The sequence below is a fragment of the Thunnus maccoyii genome, chromosome 1 (assembly GCF_910596095.1).
Source record: "Thunnus maccoyii chromosome 1, fThuMac1.1, whole genome shotgun sequence".
In the NCBI taxonomy this organism is placed as follows: Eukaryota; Metazoa; Chordata; class Actinopteri; order Scombriformes; family Scombridae; genus Thunnus; species Thunnus maccoyii.
The window spans coordinates 35,939,991-35,962,912 of record NC_056533.1 but is presented as its reverse complement, the minus strand read 5'-3'; the positions used below and the strand labels follow the sequence as shown (position 1 = coordinate 35,962,912).

Sequence of the window (22,922 nt, the reverse complement as noted above, 5' to 3'; positions counted from 1 at the left end):
ATTTTTATTTAAGAAGGAAAAACAGTGGAGCAATGAAACATTACCAGCTGTGAGCCTGACTCAGTTTAGAAACAGATAAAAACAAAAGAAACAGAGAAACAATTGTCAAGATATGGCAAGAAAAATATATATGGCAAGTTTATTTGTACAGCACATTTCATACACAAGAGCAATTTAAAGTGCTTTACATAATGCATTAGAAAAACAATATAAGAACATTAAAATGCCAATTAAGAGAATAGAAACCTTTTTAAAAGGAAATTTGAAAAGTTAAGAACAGAGTCATAAATACTGGAAATACAGTTCAGAGTGCAGAAACAAATTGCAAGTTACCCCAAATGTAAAAAGGAAAAAGGAAACACAATTGCAGTAGAGAAACCAATCAATTAATCGATCAAAGATGCAGGAAAACAACAGTTTTTAAGTTAGATTTGAAAGTCGTTAGAGTGATGAATCATCAATAAAAGAATACAGGATGAGGCAGAAAATAGCAAGAAACACAACCGATGTTTCAAACCAGACCAAATATCTCATTAGACCAAGCTGATCCCCCAATTTAAGTTATGCTTTTATTTTGAAGGAAATGTATCTGGGGATATCTGGCATACTTGATTTATCTGAAGGTGGTGAGAGAGGGAGGGGGGTTGAGGAGGTGGAAGGTGTGTGCTCGTCCCACTGCAGCTTGTTAGAAATGAGGTAATGATCCTTATACAGTCAGGGAGTCAGCTAGTGTTGTCTCTTGTATTTTAAGGCTTTTCAATTCAAATCAGTGGCCCCCCAAGTAAAATATTCTTATGCATTGACTCTAATGACTTAACTGCTCTGCATAGTGTTTTTTTTATCCATCATCACCTCTTAAGGGAACCCAAACTACAAAAAAGTGACTGAATTCATCAAAAGATTAAATTTATGATAAAATAATTGAATCCAATTAGGTAATTAATGAATTCTTGGACCAGACTAAGACAGATTTCATATGATTCCCTGCTCTTTCGCTGTCATCTCTGGGCTCATTAAGCTGCTCCTAAAACATTTGAGAGTATCACACCTCGCCCCCTTTAACTTTCTCTCCGCCTGCTTGCTTTCACTCCTCAAAAAAGAAAAGAAAAAAACTGGAGACAAAGCCGCTCTTTCAAACAGGTACCAGTGAGCGCTTATTGGGCAGGAGACGGCAACAGTTCACACACCTAATAATGTTGTTGCCACGGATACAAATGAACCCCACTTAACTTATAAAGGGAGTCTAGGTCGAGTTTTAAGTGCTGTTCCACCAGCAGCACTCAAAGTTTTTATTCTATGATGCTACAACAAATTCCTCTTCAATCTTTTGTACTTTTTTTTTTATTATTAAAATGAGATTATTTTACTGCTCCCTGACTCCTCTGTGAACTCTCCTCTCGCTTCATCTCCATATGAACGCTGCGATGAGAGGCTGAAGAGACGCAGGAATGGAGAGAATGTTAGATCTGAGAACTTGAACTCTCTGCGTCGGCCTCGCTGGATTTAAATCTAAATAGAGTACAGAAATTGAACCGCCTGGACCGAACTTCAAAGAGGAGGAGGACGAGTGGGTGGGGGGTGGGTGGGGGGGGGGGGGGACTCTGTTCCTGTATGGTGTGATTGTGTCACCAGTTGTCCCGTTTTCTTCTAGTATGTTTAGATTTTTCCACTTTTAGAATATTTGTCCAGAGATTTTTAGGACAAGGTGTGTCTGCAGACGGGGGCTATTTATACTGGAGGCAGGGTCGGGTGAAATGACTAAATTGTTAGACTAACTGAAGAAATTTTCACTCAAGCCCCACCTCGGCAACCTGTCAAAAAAGCAAAGCTGTTTTTTTTTTTTTTGCGATGACATAAGAATAACGGTAAACTGGGCGTCATTCGTGCCCGTTGGAGCGGTGTCTGTCTGGTTCTAGCAGGTGGAACCGAAGTGACCCACGGTGATGTATCGATGACAGAGTTTCGGTTAAATCCTCGGGGGTTTAGCTTTATTCATAAGCTCCTTTCACAATAAAGGCCGCTTTCTCAATAGGACTGCTGTCTGAGAGCTGTAAGACAGAGAGTACACAAACGAATACTGCTGCCTCTCTCTCTCTCTCTCTCTCTGTGTGTGTGGCGGTTTGTTCTGTCGGTTGGTCCAGACTGAAATATCTTAACAACTGGGATGAATCCTACTGACTTTACTGAGCCTTTGACTTTTCATCTAGCTCCACCAGCAGGTCAAAGCTTTCACTTATCCAGTGAAATATCTACAATCTGTGCAAAGACTCCATATCGTACCCAAACTTAGAGCGTACCTCTTGCCGTTGCTGTACAAAAGCATAATTCAACCCATCCTGTTGTACTGTTCCCTGTGTTTCTTTACCTTGTCAACTATCTCTAACAGAAATAAACTCATCAGGATTACACATACTGCCTCCAGCTGCCTCCCTTAGAGCTCGTTTTCTTCCATCGCAGCCTTGTATGGATCCAGACTCATCTGTGTGTGTGTGTATCTGTGTACATGTGTTGGTATATGGGGCATGAATGTTATATGTTTATGTATTGTGTATATTGGTTTATTGTTGTGTGGATATCTGTATGTTTCTGTGTGGAATATGCACAGGCTGTGAAAATAAATCTCCCTCGTGACAATAAAGACTATATCCATCTATCTATTGGCACAACATTTTATAAAGACCTTCATGGTTCTTCAATGATTTAATGACTTTTCCTCTAGTGCCACCATGAGGGCCACAGACATTCATGCCCCCCTCAAAGAAATACCAATAACTTTTCTGTCATCATCAGGTCAAAATTTTAATTTGTCAAATACTAAGTTTGGATACACTTTCTCATTCATGGAAAGGTGAGTCCAGACTTTTAACCGGTACTGTATGACATTTATTTTTAATCAGCTAATCTGTGATATCAACATTTCTTTTGAGACTTGAGGACAGCAGAGAGAAAGAAAGCGAGCACAGCCAGGCAGAACAAATAAAATGTGATGTTTATGAGCAAAAACCTACAAAACAAATGACATTCTGTGTTTAGTGCTAATTAGACTAAATTAGGGACATCACCATGTTAGCATGCTGATGCTAGCATGGCTGTAAACTCTGTTCTGTCTGTTTCACTCTATATTTCTCTATATATTTCTTTATTTCTCCACCTCAGCCTGACTTTTATATATATCTCTTTTTCCTCAGCACCTGTTTGTCTGTTGACATTAAGCACAATTGAATATACTGTATATTTCCAAGGCCTTCAGCATTTTGTGTGTGACTGTGTTTTCTTTCCTCAGTCACAGAAATAAACTTGTATTCTGCAGTTTGAACTTTGGAAAAGTTCATTATCCGAACAGTTGGGCAAATTTCCTTCCACCTACTTCAAAATCAATATGGCCTCCCAGACTATTGTTTCTTAGTAAATGTACAGATTGCATCAATTATAAATAAAGACATATAGAATGGCAAGGTGCTTTTGCAGTAACCGGGGGAGTGTGCCCAATAGGGTTCATTGTCTTAGACCTTCCATAATCAATAGTCTGCTGTACAGCTTGCATAGAAGCATCATATTATTTATCCATATCTGAGTCTCAGGGGACATTAAGTGGAAGCTCATTTATATCTGTGAGAATGTAAACTAACCTGTTTTCAAGAGACTTGTGGTTAGAACAGTGTAGACATTTTAAACATGAAGAACATCTGGTTTTCCAGAAGGTCATCACAGGATGAAGATTTGCACTTAAAGGGGACATATTCTGCACATTTCCAGGTCTATATTTTTTTAATTCTAGGGCTCAAGTGGAATATCTTTGCATGATTAACAGTTCAAAAAACTCCTTATTTATCTTTTACTGACACTATATGCAGCCCCTCAGTTCAGCCTCTGTCTGAAACAGGCCGTTTTAGCTCCTGTCTCTTTAAGTGTCCATTCTGTTCTGATTGGTCAGCTTCGTCAAACTGCACTCCAAAGGCTACACAGACAAACATAGTTGGATTTCACTTTTTTTCTCATTCTTTAAGAAAAATATAAGCTTCTCAAATACATCCGTACATGTTCGAGCCCAAATCCGACTACTCGTGGAACAATCTTAGCAACAAATATTACAAACGGATGTTTGTGGGTAAACGTGAACAATCTGATGTCATCATGAGGAGGAAGTAGAGGTAACTTTGCAAACGAAGCGTTTAGAGCATGTTGAAGCCCTGGCTTTGTCTTTCAGGGAGCATTTTTACGTAGGTTCACCTCAAGTTTTGGAACTGCATCCATGTTTAACATCTGACATCATAAAAGTATATAAATGACAGAAAATCACAAAAAGCATGCCCCCTTTAATCACCGCACTTCTGTCAGTGTATTGAATGTAATTGCAACTAAAACAAAGAACTGCAAAGAAACTCACTCTCCTGAATCTGTTGGGGTGGTTTCACCAGGACACATAGGCTCAGTTGTTTGTCATTGTTCATTGTTCTGCCTGATGGACCAGCAGGGGTTTCCAATCTGATGGACTTGTAGCAAACTTCCATTTGAACTTTTTCAGACCCGAGAAGCTTCCCTGCAGTCAAGAAGTCTGCTCTCTACTGCTGAAAGGATTTTGTTAGGAACCTCTCAGGAGAACATTTGTTGAAAGCAGAGTGTGTTTATTTTTTCATGCCTTGTACGTATGAATGGCTGCTGTGTGCAGCTCTCTCTCTCTCTGTACCTACAGAGCAGAACTGAGTCTGCAGCTTCACCGTGTACTAGAGATCAGAAACAAGCAGCTGATTCCTGCTGCACAGGAGACTCACAGTAACTACACCATGTCTGTTGTCGGAGTCTAAATATTACAACAGGTCAAACTTGTTTCGTGGTGTTTGCGTTGGGAGGAAATTTTGTAGGATTTGAGGCGTCTTTGGATTTGAAAGAATTGGGTTTAAGAGAAAAAATAAATATTCAAGTTGATTTTAGTCCACAGGAATGCAAACTTTAAGCTGTAATCAAGAAATAAAAATGTTCCATCAGTGTGAGGCTGTTCAGTGAAAAACACAAGGTGCATGGTCACATCAAGAGACAGAGAAGTTTGAAATTACAGACTGTAAAATATTATTTCAGCAATTTGTTAAGTGTCCGAGAAAAGCAAAAATCTTTAGCCACACTAGCGCGGCTTTATGGATGGAAATGTTGGTTGCTTGGCTCAGAGTGAAATTTCTTGATGGCTACTGAATGAATTAATGAGTTGCAGATATTCAAAGTCTCCAGAAGATTAATTGTAATCAATTACTTTTTAAATGACAGTTTTAGTTTAGAGTGAAATGTCTCATCAACTAAGTAAAATCTGATAAAAATCTCCATTGAGCTCTCTGCTTGCACCATCCTGACACAAAGAATCTATTTTAAACTGCTGCACATTTATCTTAAAGCTGCTCTAAGTGATATTTTTACTGATCAAATGACTACATGTAGTGTGAAAGGTTTCGCTTGTAGTGATGAAACCACAGAGACTTATCACCCAAACTGCAGTTTCCCTGAACTTTATGGAGCATTTTAGTGTCTATTAACTTATTGTTTTGGTTTTACAGCCCACACCTTTAATATTTTGATTTACTCTTACCGCTTTGTTAACACGTTCACCATTATCAACTTTGTTAGGTAATAATCATAGACTGTATAAAAATATGGACGTTGTTACCGTGACGTCACCCGTTGGTTTCTGAGGAGCGGTTTTTGAAGTGCAAAGTGAACCGCTCCGGCCGTCGCCATCTTCGCAGTACGTGACTCTGCCTAACTCCCAGACAATCAAAAATGGGCAGAGAGGCGGGCCGAATGGCTGAAACAAGCCACCTAGCGGCTGGCGGACCTGTCACTCAAAGCAGCCATGTCCTTCATTATGCATAACTTTACGGCTTAATAAAATTTAAACGGGTGAGTTATAAAAAAATTCACCCCTGTACAGTTGTCATGAAAGAGGAAATTAGCTTTAGAGACCAGAACCGTTGTTTGTACCAGGCTGTAAACATGTTTATTTCTGCTGTAAAGTTGGGCATTTTAACATGGAAGTCTATGGGGATTGACTCGCTTTTGGAGCCTCAAGTGGCCATTCAAGGAACTGCGGTTTTTAGCACTTCTGCATTGGCTTCATGTTACAGCCCCAGAGGTTGCTGCTTGGTAATAATAAGTAAATATAGTGTATACAGTTTGTTGTACTGCTCCTAAGTACAACATAAGCTTTTTCTTCGTTCATACAGTTGGATGTTTGAGCTTTGCTGCAGAATGATGTCTGTGCAGTTTGCTGAAGGGTAAAAGTTTCTCTTTGCTCACCTTAAATCTGAGTTCAAGACGTACACCTACAGCCATGATTTGTGAATTTACAACTAGTTTGGAGCCAATTGTTGTCCAATATGCAACGTACACAAGTGTGATATGGAAACTTGAAGTCTCCAGTGTACTTTTATATGTCTTAAAACACGACTGGAGAGGAAAAATGGGAAAAATGCCCATGATGAGTTGACATAGTCTATTTTTCACATGCGTGTCCATTATAAATATTGAACATTCCTTTTTGTGCAATTAAGTAAGAGTTTACAGTCTTTGCTGTTGGTTCCATCGAATGTTTGCAAAAATGAAAAACCGTCTTGTTTCTAACTTCATGACCAAGCATTTTCAGTTTTTTCCAGCGGGTTTTCTAAGTGTTTTTATTATCCCGGTGGTCACTGGCTCCATGTCACGTCATCAATCAGTGAAAACATGAAAGTCCCTGAAATTACAGTTACAGTTTTTCCCAACCGCGATGAACTTGAACGCACATCTGCGCGTGTTCGTGCGTGTCTACTTTTCTCTGCGAAAATGAGAATGAATACTTAATCTGTGGACTTGTTCGGAGTGTTTCTGACAGAACACTGTTTCCTTCTGGCTGAGTACAGAACAGACTCTCTTCTCACTGAGCAGAGCTGGAAAACACAGCTGATAACCGGGAGCCAGACCGCAACCAGCCTGCGTTTACTCAACACCCTGAGTCATTAACCGCTGCGTTACTCGCATAACTGCACGGGTGTTGTGACACGTGCCTTCACTTTTCTGAAAGACGTCTTGTACGTGTTTTATATGGCTTTCTGACACCATAAGTACTGAGCCGGGTCAAACAGGACATGTTCAAATGTGTTAAAACAACTTAAAGCCACTGTAGCTCCTTGATAGGGTTTCTTAAGTGACTGTAATTAGAGGGACACTTAAAGAGGAGAAAAGAGTTTGTAGATTTATTATTATTATGGCTGACTTATTATTAATTCTTACAGGTTATTGTTATTTTATTTTAGTTTTTGGTAACTCAAAGACTGAAATAAAGAAATATGTGTTTAATATTGATACAGTATTCAGAGTCAGGGTGCAGGATGAATGATGTGCAGTTTTATTCCCGCATGAAATTGAGAAGATGTAAGATTTGTGATTGTATAAACAGGTTTCTGTTGCCTGTATTTCTGTCTCTGATTGTTTATTTAGTGTTTCAGTACATCCAGCCTCACAGGTATTGTCACTGACATTTCAGTCTCTTTCTGTTTTCACATGATTGCAAAACTATATAAAAAGTGACTCAGATGAGAAGAGAGGTGTATCCTGTTGTGACAAAAGTCCATTTATAATGTGTTCATTGTTCAAAAGCATTTCACAGTGATGATAACAATATAGATAAAGATAAATGTTCTTATTGTAACACAAGCAGGTTACTGTTGACCATTTAAACTCTTTAATCAAACATTAACATTTAATATGAACGTCTGATATGTTCAAATTGAGAAGCAGCTTCCTGATCAGAAGGTTGTTGGTTCAATCCCTGGACTGGCAGGAGAGATCTGGGTAAGGAAGTGAAAGAGCGGAGCAGAGCCCTTGAGCAAGGCACTTAACCCCCTAACTGCTCCAATGTATTATGGTAGTCAGCCTTTTCAAGACACCACAAACAACAATGAAGCTCTATGACACGGAGGAATAAGATATATCAGGTTTTGGATTCATTAAAAAGAGAAATATAGAACATCATCAGCTGTATCCTTTCATTTCAAAACCACCTCTGGGCTGGTCTACTCAAGCACACATGTTATAAAGAATGATGAAGTGCTTACTTAACCTTTGGTGGAAATTTCCACATGCCACACCTTAATCTAAGGGTTGCATCACCCACATGGCTTCCCTCTGCATCCACCTGTTGTGCAGTTTAAGGAACAACCCGGCGGTATGAACAGCCAGTTAAAGGTGGGATAAGCTGATAGGGTTCCTCCAGGGGCCCAGAGACCGAGGCAACCAGCAGCAGCAGCAGCATCAGCAGCCCAGAGGTACAGAGACTGAAACTGCATTCATAATGAGACTCCTTGTCCTGGTCTGACCTGTTGCTGTAAGTCGCCGGGAGTGAAACACCCCTGAATTTGGCAAATAGAAGCCATATGAGGGCACTGAGCAGCAGAGGGTCTGCTTTACAGAGGGTCTTTGTGAGAGGAGCCGGAGGCAGTGAAGGCAAGGATCATTTAGGTAAATCTGAGTGAAAATCTGAGAAAAGCTGCCTCTTGACCGCTACCTAAAGATACTCTGTTCCAACTATATACAGTGGGTGACGCAGCACAAACACCATATGTGAGTTTTAGTGTTAATTGTAGCTGATTATGAAAAAAAAAGAATCTTACGCCAGGAGGACAAACATATTTTTATGTTGCATACAGACAATATTTGTGCAAGTGGGTACACCCTCTCTTCTCCATGTTCAGTTTGATTTGAGAAGAGCCTTGTTTGCATGCCTGCTGTTTATAAAATGCTCTTTTCATAAGTAGTATAGCGGCCCACTGTGACTCAGAGAAGTTCACAGCAGCAGCAGCAGCAGCAGCAGCAGCAGCCCCAGCTGGCCTGCACACAGGTATGTAATCGACTGGGTGGTGCGTTGGTCAAACAGGCTCCGGTCTGCACAGGGAAGCTCAGAGACACACTTGCGTCAATGTTGGCAGCAGCTGCAGCAGGCAGGCGGTTCGCTCTGCTGACTCTATATTGAAAGAGGGCAGGGTCACCTTTAAAAATGCTGAGTTTGAGTCAGAGAAGCCTTCAGAACATTTCCTGTTGTTGGATTCATGTAATACAGTACAATCATTGAAGTGTAATGGCAGTAGTGGGACTAGTAATTTAGTGATAGTAAATTATAGTGGAACTAGTAGCAGAAACACATGTAGTATATTGGTTTGTGCATATTCTGTCATTTAAAAAAAAGAAAAATATAAAGATTACAGTGGCCCTGAGGTACAAAACACACATTTCACAAAACACAAGTCAATAAAGAGTTCAATGAAGATTGGTCAGTGATACTATTGGAAGTAAACTCCCACAGATGCACCAACTGGCCATGAATGTATAAAAAAGTACAAAATAATAATATTAATAATAAAACTATTGTAGGCTATAGTCAGCTATAAATAGCATTAGACACAAACATATGTAGTCAAAAAATTTAAGCATTACACCGGAAACAAACACCGGAAGTAACATGAATTATTTCCATAGCTGTCCAATGGTGGGACACAAGTATTCAGACCCATTACTCCACATTACTCCATTACAACGTAAAGTCCTGCATTGAAAATCTCAGTCTTATTCTTCAAAGTAACTAGTAAATATGTCAAATAAATGTATTGGAGTAGAGGACAATAAATAATAATACGTATTGTTTTTAAAATGATAAAAACAATATTTCCCTCTGAAACGTAGTGGAATAGACCTACAAAGTTGCATAAACGGAACTTATAATTCGAGGTAGGAAGACTACAAATAGTGAAATGTTAATTCTTTTGGGCTAAAGTTGCTCTTTTAAAATGAATTAAAAGGTAATTTAGGATATTTAGACGGATAGACGCCTCTCTAACACTAGAGGCCGCTGGCGCTCTTCTCCTCTCTATGCTCGGCAACAGACTGTGGTCGTTGCTTATTGGCTCGTGTGTTTTTTGCGTCACGCCTCCTCGAAGTCATTCTCCTTTCCCATTGGTCGGTTTATGCGTTGATCATCCGTGCGTCAAACTGAAAAACATAAGGTTAGTTTCACTGTCAAGAGTAAAAGGAAGCGGACTGATGGCAGCGACACAAACCCTCCTGCCACACTGTGAGTTCATTAATTTGTTACTCGCTGGTGACGGAAATATCATCGACATGCTCTCAGTCTTAAAGGCGTTAACATAAATAAACGCACAGACGTTTAATATTTGCTTCAAAATGCAGACAAAATGGCTCTGGAAGACTTGTTTACGTTACATTGCCGAACCAGCCGGGGGTGCTAAGCTAAGCTGAATGCTAACATTAGCTGAATGTGCTGCTAAATTTAACGGGAGCTCACCTTAATTTCGTCGCCAAATGACGTTTTGTAGAAGTAAGCCTACTGTATGTATGTATGGGCTGTCGAGAACGAGGTTCGTTTTACATGCTAATGCTACCCTTTAGTAGTGTTATTATCCAATGTACCAGCGCCTTGGTATTGCTAACATCTCTTTACAATAACGTACATTTGCACACAGCTTTAATGGACTTGATGCAGTAACGTAACGTTAGTTATTAACTAACGGTCGCAACATCCATCAGTCCCAGGTGGTTTAGTTACTTAACCTTCCTGCTAACGCTAGTTGCTGCAAGATTATTTTTTGGTTCAGGATGGGTTCACAATTTTTCAAGCCTTTCTTTAAACAACAGGTGCTCAAATGAAGTAAAAAGTAATTTTTATTTCTTGTAGATTTGTATGGGATTTTGCACCACAAGAGTCCAATAACAAGTGGGTGCTGCATATTGCATACTCTTGTGGAAGGTTCCTGTTTTAGAATCAATCAATCAATCAAATTGCGTCTGTATGCCACCTCTCCTACAGGTCAGTGCAGTTCACAGTGCTTTACAGATGACTGTCAAGACAAGACAAGACAGAACAAGTGTCGAAAGCAATTTGAGACTAATGCACATGTGATAAATCCATTAAAATAGATAAACAAAATAAAAATCCATCTATAACACCCTTATTATTCTGTCTTCACTGTGCTTGCACATTGCATTTTCCTAATTAAAGTTGTGTTTTATCAAATTACCACAAACACACGTTTAAGACATACTTAAAAATCTGTGACCCTACCCTTTAACATCCGGCCTTGTGTCTTAAGAATACATACAGTTAAACCTGGCAGGGCCTTTACAAAGGGAGACAGGAGCTATAACATTAGTGCTTTTTCTGCAGTACATAAACTATTTTTATTAACAGTCGCTGTGATAGGAAATGCACATACTGACTGCACTGAAATGCTGCCTTGGTTGCCAGGTCCAAAGCCAGGATTTTAGATTTACTGAGGTCATTAGTCCAAGCCTCCTTATTAAAAAAAAAAAACCCAACAAAAAACCCGTTCTCTGTCCTGCTTAACATCTTGAAGGGACACAGTTTAGCTATTGATTTAGATTCAAAAACAGCTGAAACAATTACACGATTAAATGATTAGATTGTCAGAAAATTAAACATGAAGTATTCATAAAATCCAAAAAGTCTTTTCCAAACAAAAAGTTCCAGCTTCTCAGTTGTGTGGATTTCTTGCTCATCTTTGTATTGTGTGACAGCAAACTGAATGTCTTTGCCTTTTGGACTGTTTTGGCAAAACAAGAAATCGATTTAAACATGAAACTAATCTGCAAATTAATTGATAATGTAAAAAAAAATTATTTATTTTATTTTCTATTTGAAGGGATTCATTTCTCCCAGAGTTCCCATAAGAATAAATAAAGGATCAGCATTTCCCCACCAGAACTTAACTTCTTGCAGTGTGCAAAAGGTTATTAGGAAGCACAGTTTGGACTCTCTATTAGTCCATACAGAGTAGAGTTCCGGTGGGGAAATGCTCGATCCTTTATGGGTCTAAAAATAGTCAAATGTGAAGACCCTTAGGCTAGAAATGATTGGTATCTGACTTTAGAAAGTAGAAAGGAGGCTATGCACATAACCACAGGCACGTGGCTTTTAGAAATCTAGATCTGGTAATAAATTAAACCCCCACACACCCTGTTCAGTCTGCAAGTTCATTCGGTCCTAACTGTCAGGTAAAAGATATTTAAAACTTTCTCCTGTCAATAAACGTCAAGTAAACGAGGCAGGGACAAAATAGTTTTAATGAAACAAGTTCTGGTGCAGACTCAGGCTCCACTGCTCACTAGATTAAAGGTTGGAACAGATCCTGGCAGACTCAAGCTCTGCAGGAGGCAGTTGAGCCTGCCCAAGCAAGAAGTCCTGAGTCATCCGGTTCAAGGTGAGGTAGAGGTGAAGGTTTGTGTGACAAGAAACACGGAAAATGAGGAATAGGGCAAGTTTAGGAATGGAAAGAGATCCAGAACCTCAGACATGTATGATATGAAGTTAGGAGGTCAAAGGGCAAGATTAATAAGAAGCTGGACTAGAGTTGAATGGTGCAAATGCAGCCTTGGCTCTGTCATATCATTGACCTTCAGTAAACTTTCACTTGCAAATTTGAGTTTGTGATCAGGCTTTACTACGAACACTTTACCAATACTTTGTCAAATCAGCCTTTAAAAACCCACCATGTTGTTACAGTCCATTGGGTTGAGAAAATTTCCAAGTTTCTAGCTTTATTAAAACCCTCTGAAAACCAACAGGATTCTGTTGAAAATGCATTTTTATCAAGGTTAAAACAAGACTGTTTTTCTATGCAGATACAGGAGTTTCATCCCAAAGCTCTCATTTGTAGCATGAAATTGTAGAATGTAAACTTTACCCCGGGTCACCTGAACCCCTAAAGTCCCATAAAACATAAAACACACATGACCTCAGTGTCCTTAGTGGTAGCTGTGGTAGCCTGAGTAAGCAGGTGTAATAGAAGAGATTAACTGTTATGCTCAAGCTCTGAAACACTAATCCACTTAGGCACGGAAGGAGTTTATTTTAAATTAACTGAGTGCCAAAATGGGAGTAAGAATGAATTTCTCTACTTGTGTACCAGGCAGGAGTAAAACATTTATAAAGTAGTAAAACTTTCCAGCCACACACTTGACCAGAATGAATCCCTGTTTGCGTATTTGCACTGCTCTAAATGTATATGCATGTATTCTACTGTATGTGTGAATCTGTTTAGTAGACTAGTAACAAAAGATGAATGAATCATCACCCTTGACCAACCAATCAACCAACATAAAAGCATTATACTTTAGTAATAATTATGTTTAAATGGAAAGATAATTTCCTCAAAAATACATCTACTCCATTTCTTTCCCCCTTTTTAAATTAGATTTTCTCAAGAACATTTAATTGGTGGAAGACAGCAGTAGGCTTTTCCTGCAGTCACACAAAGCTTTCCTTGATCTGCTATTTGCTAAATGTTTTAAACAATTTTATTATCAACTAATCTGTGGATTATTTTCTTGACTAACCATCTGTAAAATGTCCAGAAATGGTGAAAAGTGCCCATCACAATTTCCTGAAGTGTAAGTTGACATTCACATTGCTTGTTTTTTCTGGTCAAGAGTCCAAAAAACTAATTTACTATCATAGAAAACAAAGAAAACATCGAATGCTCTAATTTTAGAAGCTGGAGCCAGTGAATGTTTAGCCCTCTTTCCCCCCCCAAAAAAAGACTTTGCAGATTAATTTTCTCTAGATTGATTAATTGACTAATAAAGATTAAAAATGTTGCCTACATGGGTTACTGTTATCTGTGGATCTTAGGAAGATTAAAGAGCTTTTTTTTAGGTCACAGGACCTTTTAAATAAACAACCAAATTCTTTGGAGAGAACTTGTCCTTTTTTGCAGCTTTATTTGTGTTCCCTCAGTTTGAGATCCCCAAGGCTTTGGACAGTTCTGTGTTTTGTTTATTGTCTCATGTGGACCCCTTCTAGGCTGCTTATTGCTAATAACACTGTTTTCAACTACAAACAGTCAGTTTTGACCTTGTACCACACGCAAATGTCTGTCAAAAAAACTGCCGTAAAATATTATATATTAATATTTTCCACTTTCACGGAGTTAAATCTTTTAACCAACTTCAGTCCTGATCATCACTACAAAATATTTGTTCATTTTCAGAATTTTAACCCTTTAAATGCCAGCTTACATAATGCCACTGTTTTTTATGGAAACAACACAAAAAATTAATAATTTTGTATATTCTAAATGCTTGGGGGAATTTTTTTATTTTTATTTTTTCACAGTCTGGGATATGTCAATGATTAGCAACAACACTGACATAATAATACTATATATTAATATTATTTTCCGCTTTCATTGAGTTAAATTATTTAACCAACTTCAGTTCTGATTATCATTACAAAATATTCATTCAGTTTCAGAATTTTAACCCTTTAAATTCCAGTTTTTGAGGGAGAGAGACCTTCAGTACCATATAATTTCTCTTCCTCCAGCTGCACACACCACTCTCCAACATCCATATCAACACACACGCATCATTTTAGTTGCATACATTTGCTACATGTGCTCCATAATACAGCAGCGCTTCCCTTAATGGAAACCAGGAAAATAACATGTATTTGCCCCAAAGGACAAACATGAGAAAATGGCTCAGTCTGGTGGAAAATAGTAAAAACTACAATTTTGAAGTTGGGGCTCTAGATTGAAAGCCTTATATAATAGAATGCATGATTTTATGCTGTAATGGCCGTGGGATCAAAAATTACAGTTTAAATGGGTTCATTTATGTCCATAAAGATCTGAGTGTCTTTATTTTGGCTACACAGTTTATTATAGATTTATTATATGAATGGAGGTTGAATCCACACCCTTGTTGAAATTTATGCTGCATACTGTAGCAGCTGTAAAACACTAGATAAACTGTTTTGAGTGAAATGACTCCTTTCTACATCAGAATTTGGTCCATTTGGTCCGATAATATTTGGAAAGTCTAGAAGAGCCGCACGATTGAATTATTTAAGCCCCGTTCAAGTTAGCAGAGGGCTAACCGGAAATTAGCCACCCGGCTGGCAGATGTCTCTGGTGTGCAGGATGCTTTGTCCATAGAGCATGCGCAGTATGCATTAATCTGGCCAGCGCGGGAATGTCGCCACTGACATCAGATTTAAAAACTCTGTATACTGTGAAATACAGAGAGATTTACCTGGCGGTGATAGACTTAATCAGCACTGTGTGAACCTGTTTAGTGTTCATTTATATGTAAAAGTTCCGCACTGCAGGTTTAACACAGCCAAAATAATCAAAAATTTGCAATTTAAAAAGCCAAAAATGTCCCTAGTGAGACACAAGGGCTAGAGTGACTGTGCCTGATGGTGAAGTGGTTTGTTGTTCACATGGGTGTCTTATAGCGTGCCAGAGAGTCTCCATGACTGCCTTATGTTTAGTGGTGATGGAAATGCAGATCAGAGCTTGTGCTCCTGCTGTTTTGCAGCACCAGACTGCAGCGTCAGGGCTAAATGTTCAACAGTAGAGTAAGCACTGGAGGTAATTATTGCTCAAGCACTCAACCATTTCTTTTTGAAAGTGACAGTATATCAGCCATGATTTGCGGTGCCAGACACTGTGTTTTACTGTGCAGAGGCCAAAATTACCTATATAACCTGGCATAATGGGACTGTACTGGAAAAAACAAAAACATTGCATGCTTTTTAACAAGGATAAGCACTGAAAGGATTTTATTAATTTTATATTTAATTCTGTTTATAATGGTGTATGACACAGAAACGCTTTAAAACCTCACATTCAAGAAGCTGCAACCAGCTAATTTTTTTTAGCATTTTTTCTTTAAAAAAATTATTTGATTATAAAAATTGCTGCCAATTAATTTTGTGTCGATCAATTAATTGACTAATTTCCTTTTTGAGAAATTATTGAGTGGAATAAGAATACATACACATTTTTTATTTAATTATTTGTTGCTTAATATTTTACACACAACTCACACTAACAGAACAAACTGAACAGTATATACAGGAAATGTAACATTTTATTAAAATCACAAGAAAACCATAGAGTAACATTTGTTGAGTTGACAGTAATTCAGCGTATTTCTGGACCTTTGTTGCAGTTGACGAACATTATCCAAAATAGAAGCAGTTTTCTAGTTTACGTAAAATATCGTATAAGGTGTTTCAATTCACAGAAAATTTTCCTGCTTATGTGTGACTTTTACGTTAACATTAGATGCTAATGTTAGATATATTTGATGACCAGTTTGGTAAAATGCACAAACATGTGAGCACATTATTTTCTTTCCACGTGAAAACAAACATCCATGAGGGGTTTATGTTTTATAATATATCATTGAGCGGAGTGACTGAAGAGACTGTAACTGTGATTAGTTGGCACCCAGATGAATAATACTCAACACTATGAAGCACATTGCATATGAAACAATTGCAAAAATAATATCCGATGTTTTGTTTCTCTTGCAGGACTGTCAGTCTTATATACAAATGGAGGAAAGGACTGTCACCAGATAATTGGAGCTGTAGCCTCCAGGTTGCTGAAGACTCTGGAGAAACCAAAGCCAGACATATGAGATGGGAATTTACTAAATGAAGAATGAGAAACTTCAGCAAAGACGTCGTTACAGAGGACTGACCAACACCGTCGTTTCTCACATAACCTTTTACGTTTGAGTCCCGCTCGTTCAGTGTTGTTCTGCTCCTCTGCCTTCATCCACACCTTCGTCTTCAAGCTCTGCTGTCCAGCCCAGGCAGAGTGGACCCGTCCCTCTCCCCAGGCCTCGTGCCCTTCCATCGGCGGCCCGCTCCGGCGGTGTGTTGGTGTACGATGGCGCGGTGGGACGCTGAGGGCTGCCGCGGGGGACTGTGATGTCAGAGCCCAACAGCCCGGGCGAGAGCCGGCGTGGCGCTCCCAGATTCTTCGTGGGCTGCGAGGACGATGAGAGCGAGGTCCTGGAGGATAGCATGAGGACAGACATGGAGCTGTATGAGGACGACGAAGACACAGACTCGGTGGGAGACTTCTGTCAAACCACATAATCTTTTTTTACTATAATCTGTTCCTTTCCTGAGCTATCTGTGCTGGCTTCAAAAGCATCAGATTATCTGTGAAAATCACAGATGAGTCATCAGCAGATGGCTTTCAGGGTGCTTTCACACCGAATCTTAAGAGTTTTAAAATGATTTGTTTTGGCTGGAGTGAAGCCAGTCGACGCGGGCTGAACTACTGGAGTGGGTCTCGATCCACCACCAGGCCGACTCTGGTGCAGCGTAGTTGTAGCGTGAAAGCAAAACAGACAAACAGCAGGATTGTAATTAATTCCAAAGTTAAAATACTATTAAATCTGCTGCTCGTTACTGTGAAGTAAGCCAAGTCTCATAAACAAATGTAAACGCAACATATATATTGTAACGATGGTAACAGGTATGCACATAGTTACCTCCTCCCAGGGTAATATTATGGTAAAATACGTCTCTTTTTATCCATTATATTTATTAGTTTATTTGTCAGGGACGATGCAAAAAACATTGTCACAGGTTAAAATAACATGAAACAGATGTGTTGCATATAGGATTTCTAGCCAAGGCTAATCTGCGACCCCTGTTCCCCTTTTTCTACTTAAAAATAGTCCTAACATATCATTACCAGAAATACATTTAGTTAAATAGAGTTCATAATAAATAATGACATTCTCATTTGTCCAGTTCCTCCCTGGATGTCACTGTTCATAAAATAACGTCGGAGTTACAGTCTTGAGCGATGACGCTCATTAATTTCTTTGTGAGCTCTTGTGTCACAATGTTCAGTAAAAAGTCTGCATAACTTTTTCAATCAATTTGATTTCCCCACCAAAACTGACTCGGTCGTTTGTAAAATGTTGGTGTGTCCTCTAAGCAGACCAGAACTAAAAAGGAAGGAAATAACTTTATTATGACTGGTTCCAACCGAACCACAGGTGTGAAAGTGCCCTAAATTAACATTCAGCACCCTTGACAGCCATAGTGGAGTTCTTCATCTTTTCTATTTTCTGCTTTCATAAAGTAGCAGACACTACAGCCATCTCTCTCTGTTGTTGACATGTGTAGCTATTTCTATGCACAGTCAGTTCTTTGCTGTGAGATTTTTTGGGAGATTTGCGGGACAAAGCTGCCATTGTATTTCTCGTGCCCTTCAACGGTTCACTACAACATCGCTCTCTTTCTCCTCCTTACTCAGCCCCCGGAGCAACAGATCATGGTGGGGATCTGCTGCATGATGAAGAAGTCCAAGTCCAAGCCGATGACCCAGATCCTGGAGAGGCTGTGCAGGTTTGAGTACATCACCGTGGTCATCTTCCCAGAGGACGTCATCCTCAACGAGCCCGTGGACAAATGGCCTCTGTGTGACTGCCTCATCTCCTTCCACTCCAAGGGTACGACTGTCTTTGACACACACAAAGATAGACAGAGTAGTGATCACCTGCATTCAGAAGATAAACAGGTTTCCTCTATTCACCCTAAAGGGCCTATAGTCAACTAGACGACTCTATAGGATTTCTAAACATGCATTTTTTTGTGTTTTCATGCATTGAGTGATCACATGGGCTCCTTATCAGCTGTTCAACCATTTACACATTAAACAGAGTGTCTGTCTTGTAACACAATGTCAGCATTATGTTTTTAGTCCGACACACGGAGAATCCGCAGGTCCGGAAAATTCTTTTCAAAAGCGTTCAGTTTCCTCAACAAAAAAAAGCTTCATAGAAGATATTAAAAAGTCTTAAATTCAATTTACAAATAACGATGAGATTATGAAACAAGTATGTGTGTTTAAAAATATCTTAAAATGTCTTAAATTCAACTTGGTGAACCCTGAACAGAGTCATTCTGTGCCATGTGAGTCTGTTTTCTCCAACGATGTTTCAGTATTTTTTTGAATCTTGTAAAATCTGTAACTTTTAACAGGATGTTTTCTATAATTATTGAATAAATTCTTTGCATATCAACCAGGATTCCCGCTGGATAAGGCAGTGAGCTATGCCAAACTGAGAAACCCTCTGCTCCTCAATGACCTGAACATGCAGTACTACATACAGGACAGGTAAATCCACATAGCTCCAAGTCCCCTTCCTCCTCTTAAAAAATGTTTTTTTTGTCATTTTGGATGTTTGAGCTTCACTGTGCATAGTATATGTCCAGAGACTGACACTAGAAGGCCCTTTCTCACATTCATCCGCTGCTTTTGCGCTCAGCTCAAGTTGCAGTTTAACACGTGCGCCTACCTACGAGCATGATTTGTGACATCACAACTAGCTGGGAGCCATTGTGCAGTATGCAGCTCACACAAACGTGATGTGGAAACGTGACGCCTCCAGTGCACAAACACTGAGAATGGACTTTGAAGTGAAGCAGGAGACATATTGTGTCCAGCAGTTAAACCTTTGACATGAAAAACGTTTGCATATTCATAGATTAGGAATTTTTCAATGATTAAAACATGTCTATATATCTCCAGTATTGTTTGAAAGACAACAATGATAATAGTTTTTTAATTAACATTTGTTCATGTTTTTCCAGGAGGGAGGTGTACCGCATCCTGCAGGAGGAAGGGATAGATCTACCACGCTATGCTGTGCTGAACCGTGACCCAGATAAACCAGATGGTCAGTCTGCTATTGATAATCAATATATCTTTTTTTTTTTTTTTTACTTTACAGTTACAGCAAATGGGAGTAAAGACAATACAAAGTTAACTACATTCCCTCCACCTCTTGATTTAATTCTGGAAGATTTTTTTTTTTTTCCTCCTCAAGAAAAATCTGTCAGAAAAACAGCCCCCCCAGCCCCTGTTCATGCCGTTAATTTTAAGACTGCATTGGTTTTATTTCAGCTTGAGGATAAATATAGTATCAAATGTGAAGCAGTTGCAAGTGTCCCATACTTGAGTGCTGTGATATGTTGTGTCTGGCATTTAAATCCTGTTTTTACACAGTGACGTAGAGGCAGTCCCTGAACCGATGAGCGATCAGTTATGTCTGGTGCCTTTCCTTGAAAGTAACGACTGTTTTTAACAACAACCGATGAACGTCACATGGTTCAGAGCGCAGAGCTGCTCCACAGGGGGGCTCAGGAATAAAACACCGATGGGGCGAGCAACATCTGTGTGTATTATAAGGGTAGTGAAATGGGGACTTAACATCTGCTTTGTATGTGTGTGTCTCTCAGAGTGCAACCTGGTGGAAGGAGAGGACCACGTGGAGGTGAACGGAGAAATATTCCAGAAGCCTTTCGTTGAGAAGCCCGTCTGTGCCGAGGACCACAACGTCTACATCTACTACCCCACGTCTGCTGGTGGTGGCAGCCAGCGCCTCTTCAGAAAGGTCCTTCATTTCATGCTAAAGTCATAAATTATAACCTTTAATGCTACTAGTGGGATGAAACTGACAAGTAATTACAAAAAAAAATCACCAAATTTGTGACCATCCTGTAACCGTCCTGTCAACACTGGTGTTTATTTGCCGCAGTGAGCATCATACAGGGTATCTGCAGGTCTTGAAAAGTCTTAAAAAGCATTGAATTCACTTAACTAAAAAAAGTGCACGAGAAGGTTTTGTTTACAAAGGTCTTTTATATTGTTTTTCTTGTCTGCAGTAGACAGCAGTGTCATCACAGGCCATCAGAAGAAAACTACAAGTCAGACTTTTTGTTGAGTTTCAGTCATCCTGACTAGACCTGCAGCAAACTAAGCTAATGCTAGCTACAGTAGCTAGGAAGCTCATCCACTCATAATAGACAAGTGTCAGTTTTAACTAAAACTTAAATCAACTAATTAATTGTTGTGTAATTAGTTAATCCATCCATCATTTACTGCCACCTAGAGGGGTCCAGGTCACATTAATTGATTTTTTTTTACTAAGAATTATTGTTATATACAGCTGGAAAGTACTGCAAAAATGTGATATAATTGTCTAATATAAATAAATAATTGTAGGCCATATTCTCCCCTTTGGTTTTCTTTTCTTTGGCCAGTGTGTCTATAAAAAAAAATATTAAATTGCTTTCTTTGTGGTGTTGAAAAGGTCTTAATTTAATTATGTAAATGCTGCAGAAACCTTGGTTATCCTAACACTTGTACATGTAGCAGGAACAAACTGATGTGTTTCACAGACTGTGAGTTGGAGTTCCACACTACTGAAACTTTTCCCTGTAATTGTAGTGCTTTGGACTCGTCGTTTGGCTTCAGTCTGATTTGGCTTTTAGACTCTAGCCACCCCTCACCTCCATCCAAGTGCACTTGTGCGCCTGAAGTAACAGCACTCGTGTTATATTTGGAAAAGCGTTACAGGCCCCGGGGCTGGTCTTGACATTTTGAATGTACACCCCTGCTTTTATCTGTTAAGTAATAATGGCAACTGTTAATCAAGTGAACAGAGTAGAACACAACAGGTATTAATCTGCACCACTTAGTAGCCTCTCATAAAACACTTGAAACAGTACATGAGTCTTTTGCTCTGCCAGAGACGGATCATTATCATAAATCAGTTGCCAAACATGGAGCTGCAGCCCTTTTTGTTCTGATCGTGATGGATCTTAAAGAGACTGTGCACAGAGAACAGCTGAACTAATGGCTTTGTCATTTCACAATACTTTTTTTTTTACTCACTCAACTCACTCTGTGACTTGTGTAGATCGGGAGCCGGAGCAGCGTGTACTCACCGGAGAGCAGCGTGAGGAAGACTGGCTCTTACATCTATGAAGAGTTCATGCCAACAGATGGCACTGACGTGAAGGTAGAGTATCCGGTGATTACTGGCAGCAACGAACCGTGAACCGTCCACCAGCAAGCAGCTGGTTAATAAATCCAAACGTCTCCCTGAAGTATTTATTGTAAAAAAACTACCCTTTAAAACACAGACATGATCTGTGGGCTGATAGAATCCTTAAAAAAATGTGTTAAAGGGATAGTTCGCATTTTTCAGAGTGGGGTTATATGGATGGTATAGATGGCAGTCCGCATCCCCCCAGGTAGGAGAAGCAGGCAGAAGCTAAACAATGTACTGCTGTGGATGGGGCCAGCAGCAAAACATATTTTAACCACTTAAAAAAATCAATATCAGAATATTTTCACTGCTTTACCTTTACCTTTCCTTTAGCACTACATTTTCTCAACCGTAGCACCTTCATATCCCTACGCATGCAGCAGCACACTTTATGTCGCAACAGCACTTTCTGACCCAAAGAGCTGCTGTGTAATACAGTGTGCAGCATGAAATTATTCTAAAAATATAGCGTACACTTAAACTGTTTTGTTTTGTTTTTTCTTTTTTCTTTTTTTTGACATTATGCTGCCGGCCTTGTCCACAGCAGTACATTACTTAGCTTCTGTGTCTGCTTCTCCAAACTGGCGTAGTGCAGACCGCCATCTACTGCGAGTGATACACTGACTATGGATAAGTACCTCATACAACCCCGCTTCTTCAAGTTCAGTCATGAAAACAGTGTTAGCAACAAGCTAGCATTAGCAACACTAACCAATCACACTGCACTCTTAAAAGTGCAGTGTGATTGGTTAGTCTTAATGTCACTCCAGATTGTGGTTTCCTTGTTTTTATATTGGCAAGACTGTCCAATCACAGAGCTCCCTGACATATTGTTTTTTTACCCAGTAACTGATTATTCCAATAAAGATTAATTGTAGAGTTAATTTTAATCTTAGGCCCAAAATTAATTCGTGTTTTTTTTAGTGTCATATTACTTTTTTGTGCTGTGGAACAATAATAATTTCAGTCAGTGCATTACTTTAAAATTTAAAAATAATGACTGAGAGGATGTCTGTTGGTTGTGGGTGTTTCCTGTCCCCTTCAGGTTTACACTGTGGGGCCGGACTACGCTCACGCTGAGGCCCGAAAGTCTCCCGCTTTGGACGGGAAGGTGGAGAGAGACAGCGAAGGCAAGGAGGTCCGTTACCCGGTCATGCTCTCAGCCATGGAGAAACTGGTGGCGCGTAAAGTCTGTCTAGCGTTCAAGGTAAGCA

At 39.4% G+C, this 22,922-nt stretch overlaps 1 protein-coding gene across 7 annotated transcripts in view; it reads left to right on the top strand.

Moving 5' to 3' along the window:
• The first annotated feature begins 9,984 nt into the window (after positions 1 to 9,984).
• The window catches only part of ppip5k1a (diphosphoinositol pentakisphosphate kinase 1a), a 35,876-nt gene continuing 22,938 nt past the window's right edge, over positions 9,985 to 22,922 (top strand). For all 7 annotated transcript variants that reach the window (XM_042406144.1, XM_042406126.1, XM_042406106.1 and 4 more), the window contains exons 1-8: positions 9,985 to 10,087; positions 16,376 to 16,921; positions 18,126 to 18,321; positions 18,899 to 18,989; positions 19,466 to 19,551; positions 20,114 to 20,268; positions 21,577 to 21,678; positions 22,754 to 22,915. In XM_042406144.1, the coding sequence (XP_042262078.1) occupies positions 16,778 to 16,921; positions 18,126 to 18,321; positions 18,899 to 18,989; positions 19,466 to 19,551; positions 20,114 to 20,268; positions 21,577 to 21,678; positions 22,754 to 22,915 (936 nt within the window). In that variant the 5' untranslated portion in view covers positions 9,985 to 10,087; positions 16,376 to 16,777. The remainder of the gene's footprint in view (positions 10,088 to 16,375; positions 16,922 to 18,125; positions 18,322 to 18,898; positions 18,990 to 19,465; positions 19,552 to 20,113; positions 20,269 to 21,576; positions 21,679 to 22,753; positions 22,916 to 22,922) is intronic.